The sequence below is a fragment of the Odocoileus virginianus genome, chromosome 27 (genome assembly GCF_023699985.2).
Source record: "Odocoileus virginianus isolate 20LAN1187 ecotype Illinois chromosome 27, Ovbor_1.2, whole genome shotgun sequence".
In the NCBI taxonomy this organism is placed as follows: Eukaryota; Metazoa; Chordata; class Mammalia; order Artiodactyla; family Cervidae; genus Odocoileus; species Odocoileus virginianus.
Genome location: NC_069700.1, coordinates 27,033,975 through 27,048,055, shown reverse-complemented (window position 1 = coordinate 27,048,055; position 14,081 = coordinate 27,033,975). Strand labels below are relative to the sequence as shown.

General features: G+C 53.0%; 1 protein-coding gene across 1 annotated transcript in view; it reads left to right on the top strand.

The window, feature by feature from the left end:
• The first annotated feature begins 29 nt into the window (after nucleotides 1-29).
• PTK7 (protein tyrosine kinase 7 (inactive)) overlaps nucleotides 30-14,081 on the top strand; it is a 63,692-nt gene continuing 49,640 nt past the window's right edge. The window contains exon 1 of the mRNA XM_070456406.1: nucleotides 30-307. Within this exon, the coding sequence (XP_070312507.1) occupies nucleotides 229-307 (79 nt within the window). The 5' untranslated portion in view covers nucleotides 30-228. The remainder of the gene's footprint in view (nucleotides 308-14,081) is intronic.

Below are 14,081 nucleotides of genomic sequence, written 5' to 3'. Positions count from 1 at the left end.
GGGGGCGTCGCGGGGCGGGGCTTGGCGGCGGCGGCGGCGCGTTAGGACTGTGAGATACGGGGCGCGCGCAGCTCTAGCTCGGGACGCCTCCGGCTCGGGCTCCGGCTGCGGCTGCGGCTGCTGCAGCTGCGCCCGCGCTCCGGTGCGCTCGGCCTCCTGGGCCCGCCGGGGATCGCTGACCGCGAGCCCGCCGTGCGCCCGCGCGCTCCCTTCCCCGAGCCCGCCGCGATGGGAGCCGCGCGCGGAGCCCCGAGCAGCCCCTGCCGGCTGCCTCTGCTCAGCGTCCTGCTGCTGCCGCTGCTGGGCGGTGAGTCCCGGCGAGCTGGGGGAGCGCGGGAGCCCCGAGGGCCGAAGAGGGCACCGGGGAGGTGGGCTAGGGCGGAGCAGACACCGTGCGTGGGTCAGGGGCTCGCTGGGGTTGGGGGGGCGGGGTCCTGGCCGCCGGGAGGTGGCGAAGCCCCCGCTCAGTCGGCCGGGGCCCCTCTCGCCCCGCGCCCGCGAGGACGCGTTTCCAGCCTCCCCAGAGTTTTCCCGGCCTGAGCCGAGAGTTTGCTCGGGAACTGCCGGGAGTTGCCGACTCCCGGGCTCCAGTGTCGCGTTTCTCTGCGGGGGAGAAACGACTACCTCCCACTTAGGGGGTGCAGCGCGGTGGCTGGCGGTGGGGGAGACGGGGTCTCCCTGGCAGGCTGAGCCTAGGTAAGGGAGGCCGGCCCGGGGCTGGATGCGGGACCGACCTGCGGTGCGCGGAGCGCACGGAGCTTTGTTACCTACGCCGGCCCGACGCTCCCGGCTTCCCTTCTCTAAGTTCCTGGGCCAGGCTGGGTCCCGGACCGCCCCGATGGTGAGGGCGGAAGAAGGGAAGAGTGAGGGGCCGTCCCATCTCCAGCTCCCGGGCCCGAGTCCTGAGCCCACTCCCGGCCGGAGTCGGATCTGGGAGCTGAGAGTCCCGGGCTGTCGCGGTGACTAATGTGTGAAGGCCGCTGCCAAAATCGGGCATGGCCGGCCTGCAAAGGTGCGGACGGGGTTGGTTCTGTCTCCTTCCTCAATTCTCATTCTCTCTCTCCCCAGCAAGGAAAGAAACTCTTTCTACAGGCAGAAAGGCAAAAAAAAAAAAAAAAAAAAAAAGAGTTCATTCTGGCTTCTTGGAGGGCCTCAGGCTTTTGATGAGGGTGTGGCCCCTATCTCTAGGGCCGACTGGACCCGGCCCTCTTCTCCCCCGTCCCCACCCCCGCCTTTATTTCCTGACTTGGTCACACCTGAGAGTCATCACTGAGGTGTTGAAGTGCTTCGGAGGAAAGCGCCAAGCTGCCCGCACACCCCCAAACGCTCTGGAATGGAAGTATGCCTCCCTGCCCCGTCCGGTCCCCCACCCTTACAAAACCCAAAATCCTTGGCGATGATCCTCGCAGCAGCCCTCTCTGGGGAGACTGTGCCCAGGAGACCTGGTCTTAGCTTATCACTTTCCTGGGAGGCTGGAGGCGGGGGTGGGTGGGTAGAGAATTGCCTTTGCTGAGGTCTCCCTGGCCTGCCAGCTGTTGAGGGGATTTAGTGTTGATGTTAACATCTCCCCTACCCCGGGTTGTAAAAGGAAAGAACAAGTTCCCTGAGTTAGTAGGAGGTGTTCCTTGAGCTGCGCTATGGTCCTTCTGCCGTGTGGGGTGGTCATGCTCATGGCAGAACCCACATCTGCTCCCAGAGGAAGTAGGGAAGTTTTTTGCACAGCCAGAATGGGAGTGGGGGGGTGCCCAGCCATATGGGCTGGCAGCCGGAGCTCACAGGCTTCCTAGGTCTTCCTAGGCTGTTGGGGTTTTGGTGTGTGGGGTGCCGGATAGGGCTGCCTCCACTGCTGAAGTTTCTAGAGTTCTGGGGGAGATTCTGGTGGAGACAGGGCTCACATTCAACAAATGCTAAATTCCTTCCGTGAGAAGACAACCCTGATGTTAATCAATGTTAATCCGGTGACGGGTGTTTAGCGGAGGGAGGGGTCCTGGTGGGGGGAGTTAGGGCAGGCTGCCGGCTGGGGACTGGAGGTCTGGAATATCCTCTGGGGGTGGGGAGATGTCTTGTGCTCAACAAAGGAACATTTTAATGAGAGCCTTAAATCAGTTCCACCAAATGTGTCTTGGTGTGGAACCTGCCCGTGTGCTGTAAACAGTTTCGGCTGAGGCCGAGGCGCCTGCTGTCTGTCTGCTGGTGAAACCCAGCGGGCTCAACCTGCCCCTGGACAGCATGACTTCAGGGGGCAACAATTTTTTTTTTTTTTAAAATAGATTACAGTAAGTTTTTCCATCTCATTGTTAAATTGTGTAATTAGCTGGAGAGGTAGTGAGACCCCACTGTTAATAAAGTAAGAATAAGGGACCTAGGTTGGCTAGGTTTGTGGATTAGGCCATTTTGAAGTTTGGGTAATTATGCTGTAAAGGCTGAAGGACTTTGCGAACTTTGAGATCCCCATTGTGATAAATATGGTGGAGGAGGAGGAGGAAAGGACTTGATGTTTGAAACCTGGGATTCTTCTCCCCACCATCGGAATGGTCGGTTGTGGTCATTACCCATCCCTGTTCCCACCCTGGTCTCTGGGTTCTTTCCTCCAGGCTCTTGTTTCTTTGGAGAGATTGAGTTGTTACGTCCTGAGATTATGCAGCCTGTAATTCAGGCCATTTGTCAGTGACGGGCTTTTCTCAGATGTTGGAATGTATGGCGGGCGGGCACGGGTAATCTCTGCCCATTGATTGCCAAAGGATCTAGTCAGACTCCTGGCATTCAGAGCAGGGTTGAGTGGTAGAGAGGGCCCAGGCCGTGGGGATGAAGTGTTTGGCAGAACGGCAACTCGGATCCTTTGACAGGCCCTGTGGCCCTGGCAGGCTTCTTGACCTCACAGTTTGCCTCCTCTCTGAAGGGACTTACTTCCTGGAGTTGTGCTGAGGATTAAATGTAATGAAGTATATAAAGGGCCCCTTTCTTGTGCTTCCCTCTCCTGTGGTGTGCTGCCAGCATACCTTTCCAGCTTTACAGTCACCCCCAACAATAAACATTTTCCACTCACCGGAGCCCTCTGTTCCAGCCCAGCTAGTCTCTTTCCCATCCCCAAAAACACCCAGGGGTTTGCAGACCTTGCTCTCCTCTCTGGCCCATCTGGTATGTGCCCATCCCCACCTCCACTTCCTCCCCGAAGCTGTCCCCCCATCTCTCCTGCTAGAAGGTGGATGCTTGGAGAACCTCTGGACCCTTAGTCCATCTTCCATATTTTTGCCCCCCTTGGGTTTTTAACTTACTGAAGGGATTTACTTACTGTAGAATTCATTGCCATATCTTATTTATAATAGATCCTTATCTAGGTTTATTAAAAAGTGGATGAAGCTTTTGGGTACAGGGCAGAGTGACCATTGGCGGAGGTAAGCAGCCCCTTTTCTTGCTGGGCTGTGTGTTGGGGGGCGGTGTTTGTGTCCTTTCCCCACTTCCCTGGATTGGTGTTGCCTGCCCTACTGTGACCCAGCTAAGACACCTGATAGGTCTTCCTTCCCTGTCTCTGAGCTCTCTGTTCTTTGTGGCAGTTTTCTGAGTTTTGATGGCAGGGTTTTTCTCCAGGAATTCTGGGTTTGGGCATCCACCTCCACGTAGGAAACTGACCTGCCTGGAAAGGCCGCAGCTCAAACCCTGTGAGCTCTGTGGGGGCTTAGGTTATCTACAACTTTGCCACTCAAAACAAGGTCCACAGAGAAGTGGCATTAACATTCTCTGGGGTCATGAATCGGAGTCCCAATATGCATTTTTAAAAAAATTTTATTTATTTTATATTCGCTTGGACCAAGGTCTCAGTTGTGGCCACTCTTCGACCCTCATTGTGGTGTGTGGAGCCTTTCATTTGCAGCAAGCGAACCCTTAGTTGCAGCATGTGGGATCTCGTTCCCTGCCCAGGGATGGAACCCAGGCCCCCGGGTTGGGAGCATGGAGTCTTAGCCATGGACCACAGGGAAGCCCCTCAGTCTGCATTTTAACAAGCTCCCAGGTGACCACACCGAATGTTCTAGGAGTCTACCCTCAGCATCCCTCCTTGCTTAGAAACTCAAGGGACAGAGCCTTCCTGTTGCAACAGTACAAAGCGTGGGCCCAGATCTTGCACAGTATTTAAAGACTGACCTTAAGTAACTTTTAGTTCATGTGAACACTCTCCAGCGTGGTGTGTACACTTAAGAATGACCTCCCTTCGGGTTGAATTTGAATTAGGTTTTGCCAGAACATTTGTCCATTAAAGGTGTGACTCCAGAGGGTTTGCAACACTAAGTGTGAAGTTCAGTTCCTCCGGGAGCCTCAGCTTTTCCTAGATGAGTATGTGTAACATTTTACAAGAGCCGGTGGAGAAATCGGATTTGTTCGTCAGGAGTTTGGTCCGTAGAGGACTTTTTAGGAACACATATGGTTCACAAAGGGAGGCAGTGTCTCTGCTAGGCTGTAACAGTCGTAGTTGTTAAAAGTTTTGGAGGATTTCATATTTTGGAGTGAGGCGGGTTTGGGTGGGTTGTATGTGTGTGTTTAAGCCAGGGGCAGCTTCTGTGAAGGAGAGTGGCCAGTTCAGACTCTAATATTTGAGCCAACAGCAGTGTGGGGCCAGGGCTTCAGTCTTTGGTGAGTCCCTGATGGAAGAAAGGGTCATTAAACCGGGTTGGGTATCCTTGGCCTGCGTCCCTGAGCCTCCCTCGGCTCTCCCCAACCTCAGTACATACCTCTCTGCTCTGTGGCCCTGGCGGAGCCACGTGGTGGGGCCACGGGCAAGGGCGCTGGCCTCGCCCACAAGCTGCCGGTTCATCTCTCTCCCTCTCTTGGTTCATCTCTCTCCCTCTCTCGTTGAGTCCTGTGCCGCCCCCCTCCCCCAACTGTCTGGCCCTTTGTCCCGAGGGTGTGGGGGTTCTGCCATGGTGGCTGAGGGCGAGTCCTGCCTTGGGGTTCTTTGAGTTCACTGCTCAGCGCGCTGTTAGCCCCGCCGAGCCCCCTGGCACTTTGGTGGAGCTGGCTGGCGCAGGAGCTGCTCCAGCTAATCAGTGGTTTGAGGAAGCCCTCTGTAGTATGTCACTTTTTCCATCCTCTTTTCTTCTCGGAGTTCAGGCCATTTCCCTCCCAGTAATGCTACACTGTGGGGCAGCTGTGGGGCAGGGAGGAAGCCGTGTGGAAAGGGCTGACCTATGCGGGCGCCTTCCCCCTTCTTGCAGCTCGGTTTGGAGTCCCCGAGCTCTTCTGTTCCTGTGTGCCTTAACTCCGAGTGAACGCACAGGAGAGTGGCGCGCAGTCTGCCAGGTTCCAGGTCCCAGGTCTGAAACCTGCAGACTCCAGGTCCCCTGCGAGAAGCTTAGACCCTGATGCACCGCACATGCACCTGCTGGCTTAGGTGTGTAGGTAACTTCTGATAACTGGGTCCTGAGTCATGGGGGTAGGGATTGGGAATCACATGTTAAGAAGATGGGCATTTGTGTGTGTTTCTCAAAAATGCAGTCCAGAGACCATTGGGGAATATAGTGGGAGGGCAGGTAACCAGAGGTACTGGTTAAAATTTGAGTTGCCTGAGCCTTACTGCAGGTCTGTCCATCAGAATCATTGGGGGAGGAGCCAGAACATGTAGTTTATTTTCTCATTTGTTAGATCACATTAAAAAAAAAATCTTTTGGCCACACTGAGCCGCAGATGGGATCCTAATTCCCTGACCAGGGATCAAACCCGTGCCCCCCGGCAATGGAAGCACAGGGTCTTAACCACTGGACCTTCAGGGAACAGGGATTTCCCCTATGTTGTGTTTTTTGAATAACCAGTCCAGTCACACAGCTCAAGTCTCAGAAGGAAATTGCATTTTAAAAGAGCTTTCCAGTAGATTCTTACCTAAACTCAAGTTTGAAAACCAGTGCATAGCCACAAGGAGAATTTGTCAGTCTAAGGTGGAGGTGGGGGGACTTCCCTGGTGGTGGTCCAGTGGCTCAGACTCTGCACTCCCAATGCTGGGGGCCCTGGTTGCTAGATCCCACATGCTGCAACTAAGAGTTTGAACGCCACAACTAAAGATCCTGCAACTAAGACCTGGCGCATCCAAATAAATAAATATTAAAAACAAAATAAAGTGGAAGTGTCATGATAAAAAAGAAGTTGGTATTAATGCTGAGGGACTTAGGATGGGCTCAGTTCAGTTTCGGGGTGTCTTCTATGGAGCTGTCTCAGGTGGGGTAGGAGGCAGGAAGGAGACAAGACGATGAAAATCAGATGAAGTATGAGAGACTACATTTGGTCAAGTGCTCAATAGATGGAATAATATTCCAGAGTGTGTAGGAAGGTGAACTCACCTTTGCAGAAGCAAATGGGGGAGTGGGAGGGCTTCAGAGAGGAGAAAGGATTGACTTTGCTGGTAGCTGTAGTCTGCGGTGACCGATCAGAGTGATGGAAAGACATTGATTGGATCAGGCGTCTGAAAACGTGGGTGCTTCTCTGCTAATATCACACGTGGTAAAGGAAGAGAAGTGATACCCATGACCCATTGCTGCCTGCCAGTGCAGGAGACATAAGAGGTGCAGGTGTGATCCCTGGGTTGGGAAGATCCCCTGGAGAAGGAAATGGCAACCCACTCCAGTATTCTTGCCTGGAGGATTCCATGGACAGAGGAGCCTGGCGGGCTACAGTCCATGGGGTCTCACAGAGTCAGAAACAACTAGTGAGCGACTCAACACACAGCACACACATGACTGTGGTGAGCTGGTTATTTAACCTTTCCAAGCTTTAGTTAACACCTGTGCAAAATGCAAATGATGCTGACGCCTGCCTAGCCTGCCTGGAAGTTAGGGGGTGGTGCTCCTGGCTGTGAAGGTGGTTGACTTGGGGAAGCAGCGCCTCTGGTCATCCCTGCTGTCTCTTCCCAGAGACGGTCCTAACCTTTTGTCTCCCTTTAAGGTGTTGGCCTTTCTTTCCAGTCCCCATCTCTAGAGTGGCCTGTGAGGGCTCAACCTAGTCACTCTTGAACAACAGCTGCAGAAATAGTCTCCGTATTCCAGCAGCAGGTCAGAGATGTGGGCACAGCCCCTTTGTGTTTCCTGGTGTGAACTCTTCCTCCCCATATTCCAGTAGTGGATTCTCTCCAGAGTGGCCAGAGCTGGTCTACTTTAGACTGCACCATCTCCCTTGGCCTGCTGAATTCCTTCCAGGGAGTAAATGGCACTGCTTGTGGACAAGGCAGACTTTTATAGTACCCAGGGGAGGGCTTTTATCATCGCAGGATGGTGTCGGGGTTTCCCCAGGCAGTTACTCTGCCTAACTTGTGGGAACTTCTATGAGAACCATGCGGGAGGTTCCCGAGGGGTTGTGTGGTCTCCCTGTGGGGGGAGGTTACGGTGGCCACAGTGGGCACTGCCTCTGCTCCTGGAGACACACTGGCTCTCTTTTGTCCCCTCGGGTTGGTGGTGGTTTGGGGGGGCAGTGAAGAGAATGCTTGTCTGCTCTTGGGACTGCTGGGGTGTCCTAGCAGCTAGCTCATAAGGTGCCTTTGTGCAGATTAGAAATAGATGCCCTTCCTCCAAGTGACTGCAGCCCTGCACCAGGATGCAGGGCTTTGGCTAGTGGAGCACAGGCAGTATTTCAGTATTAACCCCCTTGACTGCGCATTTGAGCAGTGCACAACCTGTAACGTCGAACTTGACTGTCCCATTGAAGAAAGAGTCTTGCAACAAGTCCTTCTTTGCTTCCCAGTTGGTGGGCCAAGCTGATTTTGGTGACTTCTGTTTTAACAATATGTTTCAGATGAGAGCCCTTTTCACTACAGTTCTCCCGCCTCCTGTGGTGGTGGGGTGGGGCACTGCTGCTCAGAACATACAATAGGAGAAGCCCGGGAGGCTGAGCCCGCAATACTGTGCCCACTCCACAGTATATGTTTGCGGCTGCTGCGGTCTCAGCTTGTTTCTGGGATCCTTTCCCCGCTGGAGGATTTTGCTGCCTTGCAGGCTTCTATCCTGATGTGATAGTTGATGTAAAAGGCTGGCTGTCTTCGGGGAAGAAATGCTGCTGAGTTGATTTCTCATTTCATTAAGGAGCTCCATGCTTACCTTTCTTTTTATGTCCTCTGTCCCAGGGGATCTCGGGGCCTCCCACAGCCCCAGGTAAAGTATGCGGGCATTTCTGATTGAGAAGAATTCCTGCAGTAGAAGTGGTATCACTTTATTTGCAAAGATGGACCCTCGGTCTTGCTGGGCTTAAGTTCTGGGTCCCTGGGGGTGTTCCCCCTCCTAGGCTGAGACACTTGTTAGGAGCACCAGGGTGGCACCTAGAAGGTGTGGACCCTGCTCCACATTTGCCCCAGATTGCTCATGTGACCTTGGGCACATCCCACCTACCTCTCTGGCCTCAACTTGACAAGCCCTTGCTAGACCTTGCCGTGGTGACCTTTGAGGCCAACACAGCCTTGCCATCCACCACCCCCTTGTGCTTCTGCCGCACAGCATAGGATTGTCCTCCTTGCCCTTGGTGTTGGGAGAGCGCTTTCATCCGAGGGTTGCGTTTTATTCAGGAGTGTCTAGTGCGTGGGCACCGATGCGTCTAGACTCGATCGACTGGAATTAGGGTGTAATTGCCTGGGTGCCAAAGGGAATGAGAGGTTTGGGGAGGGAGTTCTTATGAGAAAAAAAAAAGCGAGAGTTTTTAATCTGAGTATGGGAAGGCAGCAATCCTTACCCTGGTTGTCTCAGTATTTGAGGAATAAGTGTCTGGGTCGGGGGCCGCTTTTCTTTTGCACAGATGGGGAGGACAACTGGAGGGAGGCTTGGAGCTGGGGAGAGGGGTGGGGTGTGCTTTTGGAGAGCCCCCGTGTGTGATAACCAACAGCTGTACCCAGTTCTGCAGTTTACAGAATGCTTTCACCCACGCTGACAGTCCATCCTATCAAGAAGGCTCAGAGTCAGGATGAGGGTTATTGGGTTTTTGTTTGTTTCTGAAAGAGTGGAGGTGGGAGGCATTTGACAAGTAAAGAAACTGAGGCACAAAACATGATCTGCTCAGGACTGCAGAGCTGATAAGTAATAGAGCTATTCCCAGGTTCTCATATGTCCTCATGTGAACCTCATCACTGGAGGCTATGAAATGCTGCGCATGTGCCTTGGAACCAGGTAAATGTTGGGGAGTGGATTTTGAAGCCAGGATAACTCTCTGGGTGGGTTTAGAGGCAGTTCTGCTAGAATCAGAGGGAGTGTGTCAATGACATAAACAGTTCTGGGTACCTGGGGGTGTCCACCGCTCCTAGGCTGAGACACTTGCTAGGAGCACCAGGGTGGCACCTGGGAGGTGTGGACCCTGCTCCACTTTTGCCCCAGATTGCTCGTGTGACCTCAGGCACATCCCACCTACCTCTCTGGCCTCAACTTGAGGAGCCCTTGCCAAACAGAGCTGTTGGGTCACAGCATTCAGGATTGCTAGTGTCCCCCCCGCCCCTTTTTGATTGCAAAACAGCCAGGTTAAAGTGTTCTTTAAAAAAAAAAAAATTATTTAGATTTGGCTGCGCTTGGTCTTCGTTGCTGCATGCAGGTTTTCTCTAGTTACAGAGATCCGGGACTACTCTCTAGTTTCCGTGCATAGGCTTCTCGTCGCAGTGACTGCTCTTGCGGTGGAGCCTAGGCTTTGGGGAGCGCAGGCTTCAGTAGTTGCAGTGTGTGTGCTCAGTACTTGTGGCTCTAGGACTCGAGAGCACAGGCTCCGTAGTCATGGTACATGGGCTTAGTTGCCCGATGGCATGTGGGATTTTCCTGGACCAGGGATCGAACCGGTGTCCCCTGCATTGCAAGACGGATTCTTAACCACTGGACCACCAGGGAAGCCCCAGGTTAAAGTTTTCAATGACCCATTCAGAGATTTGTATACACCTTAAAGTTTTGAGAGTCATGATCAGACTGTATGTATTCTGGAAGTCCAAAATGATGTGCCTGCATCCCCAGGATTCGAGCTTTTCTCATGAACCCAGGAGTCCTGAGTCGCTTCCTCCGGGTGCTTCTGGAAGGTCACGGGCAGTTACAGGCCCTGGCTTGCAGCTGTGCTGCCACATTCCAGACTGGCATGCCTGCTGAGAGCTGCACGCTGGGTTATGCTGCGCGGAGACCACGTAGGTGGTAACAATCATCTCTGCTCTGAGTTTACCGCCTCTAACGTCTTTGTATGGAAAGATGTGCCTGTGCCCCATACGTGGTAGGGAAATGATGGATGTCGATTTCCCTTCTGTTTCTGACTTTGGATGCAAGTCTTTGAATTCTTGAGGGGTTTCAGAAGAGGTTGGACAATGACCTCTGACACCCTGGGAGACGGAAGTCCGTTGGAGCCAGGTGTATCTTGCTTTGTCCAAACTGTTGACCGCGCTTGGCCATCTTATTGAGTTTGTTCTTCTGCTTCTGAAGTCCTCAACTTACGTGCTGTCACGGAGGGTGCAAAGGACACTTCGGTGTTCTGATTCTGTTATAGCTCATCTATTTAAAAAAAGCAAAAAACCCATAAGGCTGAGCTGTCTCCTGGCTAGGAGAAGAAAGAGTCTCCTTCAAGCTGGCAGTTCCATAGAGAGGTGATGAGCCTGGATGGCATTTGTGATCCCAAGTTCACTTCCAGCCACCTGAATGACAGAACACATCACAGACAAAGAAAACGGTTGTCTTACAGTCTTGGGGGTCCGCAGGTGGGGTGGGGGGGGTCAGGAAATGCTGTTGGTCTTGGAGCTCCAGCTACAAACAGCAAAATCATTCTATCTGGTTAATTTAGCAGGTTAAACTGATTGTTAAAGTGACCAATTTAAAAAATGCCCAACTTGCCGGCAGCTTTGCCTTCTGTAATCTGGGCTCCTCCTCCACCCTCTGGGTTCGGGCCTGGTGCAGGAGGAGGAGGGGGAATGCTGTGCCCTGGAACAGCCCTGGGGGACTGGAGGAGGATCTCTTGTCTTCTCTTTACCGCCACCCTGTTTCTGAAAACTCCTTAAAACAAAAGGCTTTTATTTAGTAAACACGCACACCGCACCCAGCCCCCGATGTAGTGTCCTGAGTGGCTTGGTGTCTAGGGGGATGGATGGGGAGTTCACCCCTTTATTTCTGTGTGAGAGGCTGGGGTGCTTCTCAGCCTCTGTACTTTTTACCTTTGTTTCAAAGGCCTTTTGAAGATGGGCTTCGAGGTCCTGCTGAGCCAGCCTGCTCTGTCTCCTTAGAGTCTCTACTTGAGCCTCCCCCTGAGACTCACTTTCCCACCCGCACCTCCCCCCCGCCAAGTCTGCCAGTGGCGACCCAGAAAGGCGGCAGGAGAGCCTGGGCCCAGCCCAGCCTAGGCTAGGATGGCACCTCCCTCCGTCCCCTTCCCACCCGGCTGGGATCAAAGCCGCCTCCTCGGGGAGCGGGGAAATGCCTCTCCCAATAGCCCCACCAGTGAGTAAACAGCCAGGGCCTCTTGCAGCTTTTGAAGCGCGGGGCTTCGGGCCGGGAGGAATGCAGAACATTTCATTTTAGGAGTGGACTTAGGTTTCCAGCGCTCTGGGTATTTGCAAATTTGAAACAAATGCCCTCATTTAGCAGCAGGCAGGCTGGGCAGTAAACGGGGGTTGTTGAAGGGCGTTTATGACGGTCACAGGTATTTGTGGGAAGAGGGACCCCAGCAGGTTTGGGAGAGGACAGAGAGTTTATGGTTAGGTGGGTTGTCCAGAGGCCCCAGCCAGGTCTCGGCTGGAGGGTTGTTGTTAGGTGGGCTTCACCATAAAAAGCATTGCTGCCTCCTGCCCCCCAGGAAGTATCTCCTTCTGGCAGACAAAGGGGCTGGGGATAGTGTTTATCCCCCAGGGCTGATGCGCAGGGCCTTGCCCCTCTCACTTGGCTGCCAAAGTATCAGATTTCCAATGAACCTCTCCTTCTCCTACTCCCAGAGCTTGAAAGGCTCATTAAACGTGCTTTATGTATAACAAGTTGGCTGAGGGCTCCCCCGCCGCCCCCCCCCCCCCATTTCCAGCCAGTTTTGTGAGGAAGGAGCTAGGGAAACCTGTTTTCCTTTTGTTGTTTCTGGAAGTAGGGTCTGTGAAGATGAAATTGCAAAAAACCCCGATTTTAGGAGTCAGCCAAGGAAGTGTTGTTTGCCCTTGATGGGCAGCTTGACCAAGGCTGGTTTGTCTGAGGCCTGGCTGTCCCCCCCAACCCCCTCCAACCGCACGCCCCAACTCCCAGGGAAATTCAGAAATGTGTCCAGGCACCAGGTTCTGGCTTCATAGCTTGCTCCCTGAGAGACTTTAGAGAGTTCACATCGCCTCTCTGAGCGCTCAGTTTCTTCTTTTGTAAGATGGGGATGGTAATACCGATGCCATTCAAGTTCTCCTGAGAGTTAAGTGAGATAGTACTGAATTTCATGAACTCTGAGATGCTCTCTCTTCCTCTCCCCAATTTCACTTCTTTTTGGGTGGTAAGATAATTACTTAATGTTCCCTTTTGGCGGAACATAAATAATGGTGCGTCTCAAAATCAGTGACATCTTTGAAGTTCAGTGTATGGGAAGGACTTTGTCCCATAGTAGATGCTTGATAAAAGGTAGTTAGAATAGGATAGGGGTGATTTAGTTATAGACCTGCTTTTGCTTCCTGACTGTTAGTAACTTTAAATAGAAACTGTTTTCTTTTTAGCCTGGCGCATAAATAACTAAGACTGCTTAAGGCAGAAGGCCTAGTGCTAGGTAATGTGGGAGGGAGTGGTTGGGGGACTTCTAAATCCTTTAAAAAGCAAAAGAGATCTTGAAGAGGAGGTAGCCATCCCTAAGAGGGCAGTCTATTGTGGAAAGAAAATACCTCTCTGATGGTTGAGTCTCCGTTTACTTATTTAGCCGCATGACATGGCAAACAGAGATCCCAGTTCCCCAACCAGGGATCAAACCCAGCCCCAGGGAAGTGAAAGCATAGAGTCCCAGCCCCTGGACCACCAGATAAATTTCCTTAGAGTCTCCATTGAAAAAGGCTGAATTGGGAATTCCCTAGCTGTCCAGTGGGTAGGACTCTGTGCTCTCACACCTAGAGCCTGGGTTTGATCCCTGGTCAGGGAACTAAGATCCCACAAATTGAGTGGTCCAAAAAAAAAAAAAAAAAAAAGGCATAAAAATGCTGAGCTATTCCTGGGTGGAGACTCACTCCAGGAATGGATTGTCTGGTAGGCAAACCAAGATAGAGCGAGAAGAGGGTAATGAACAAGCCCAGGACGTGGAGAAGCACCAGAGAGGGGGGACTCAGTAAATACCAGGTGCTCAGAGGATTGGGGGGGGGGTTCCCTGGTGGCTCAGATGGTAAAGAATCTGCCTGCAACGTGGGAGACCCGGGTTCAGTCCTTGGGTGGGGAAGATCCCCTGGAGGAGGGCACGGCAACTCCACTCCAGTATTCTGGCCTGGAGAATCCCATGGACAGAGGAGCCTGGCTGGCTGCAGTCCATAGGGACGCGCAGGGTCAGACACGACTGAGCGACTAGCACAGAGATGGGACCTTAGTGGGGCAGGCGGGGGACCCACCGGGGGTGGTAGCGTGGGCTTCCCCGCCCCGCAGCACAGCTGCAGGGGGTTGATCGAAGCTGTGTGGAGGCAGCTGGCGCTCATCATTCTGCTTCGTGCTACCCAAGCGTGGAGGGTGTGTGTGTGTGCGCGCCAGTCCTGCTCAGGACACACGTGGCCTGAAGGCTGGGGAGTTCTTTCTTTGCCGGATCCTGCTTCATCTGATGGTGGGGTGGATTGGCTGTCGAGTTGGGGTTTGGATGGCACAGGAAAAGAGCAAGATAGGTCGCTTTGGTATGTGTTAGTGGATGTCTAGAGCAAAGCCTTTTCTCTTTCTTTCTTTTTAAAAATAGATTTCTGCGTAGATATATGTTTTAGGCACTCCACCTTATAGGGGTTTCAGAAAGCGTTCTTTCTGTGTGGTCACCTAGAATTTTAACCCTTGATGGGTGTGCCCAGTTGGGAAAGGGGCTGATTAAAGGCTCGCCTGGAAGAGGAGAACTCAAAAAGTTCCAGGGTCTAGGGACCCAGCGTCTCCATGGAGTGAGGGCTCTTGGGAAATGTTCTTTATCTTTTGGCTGTGCTGAGTCTT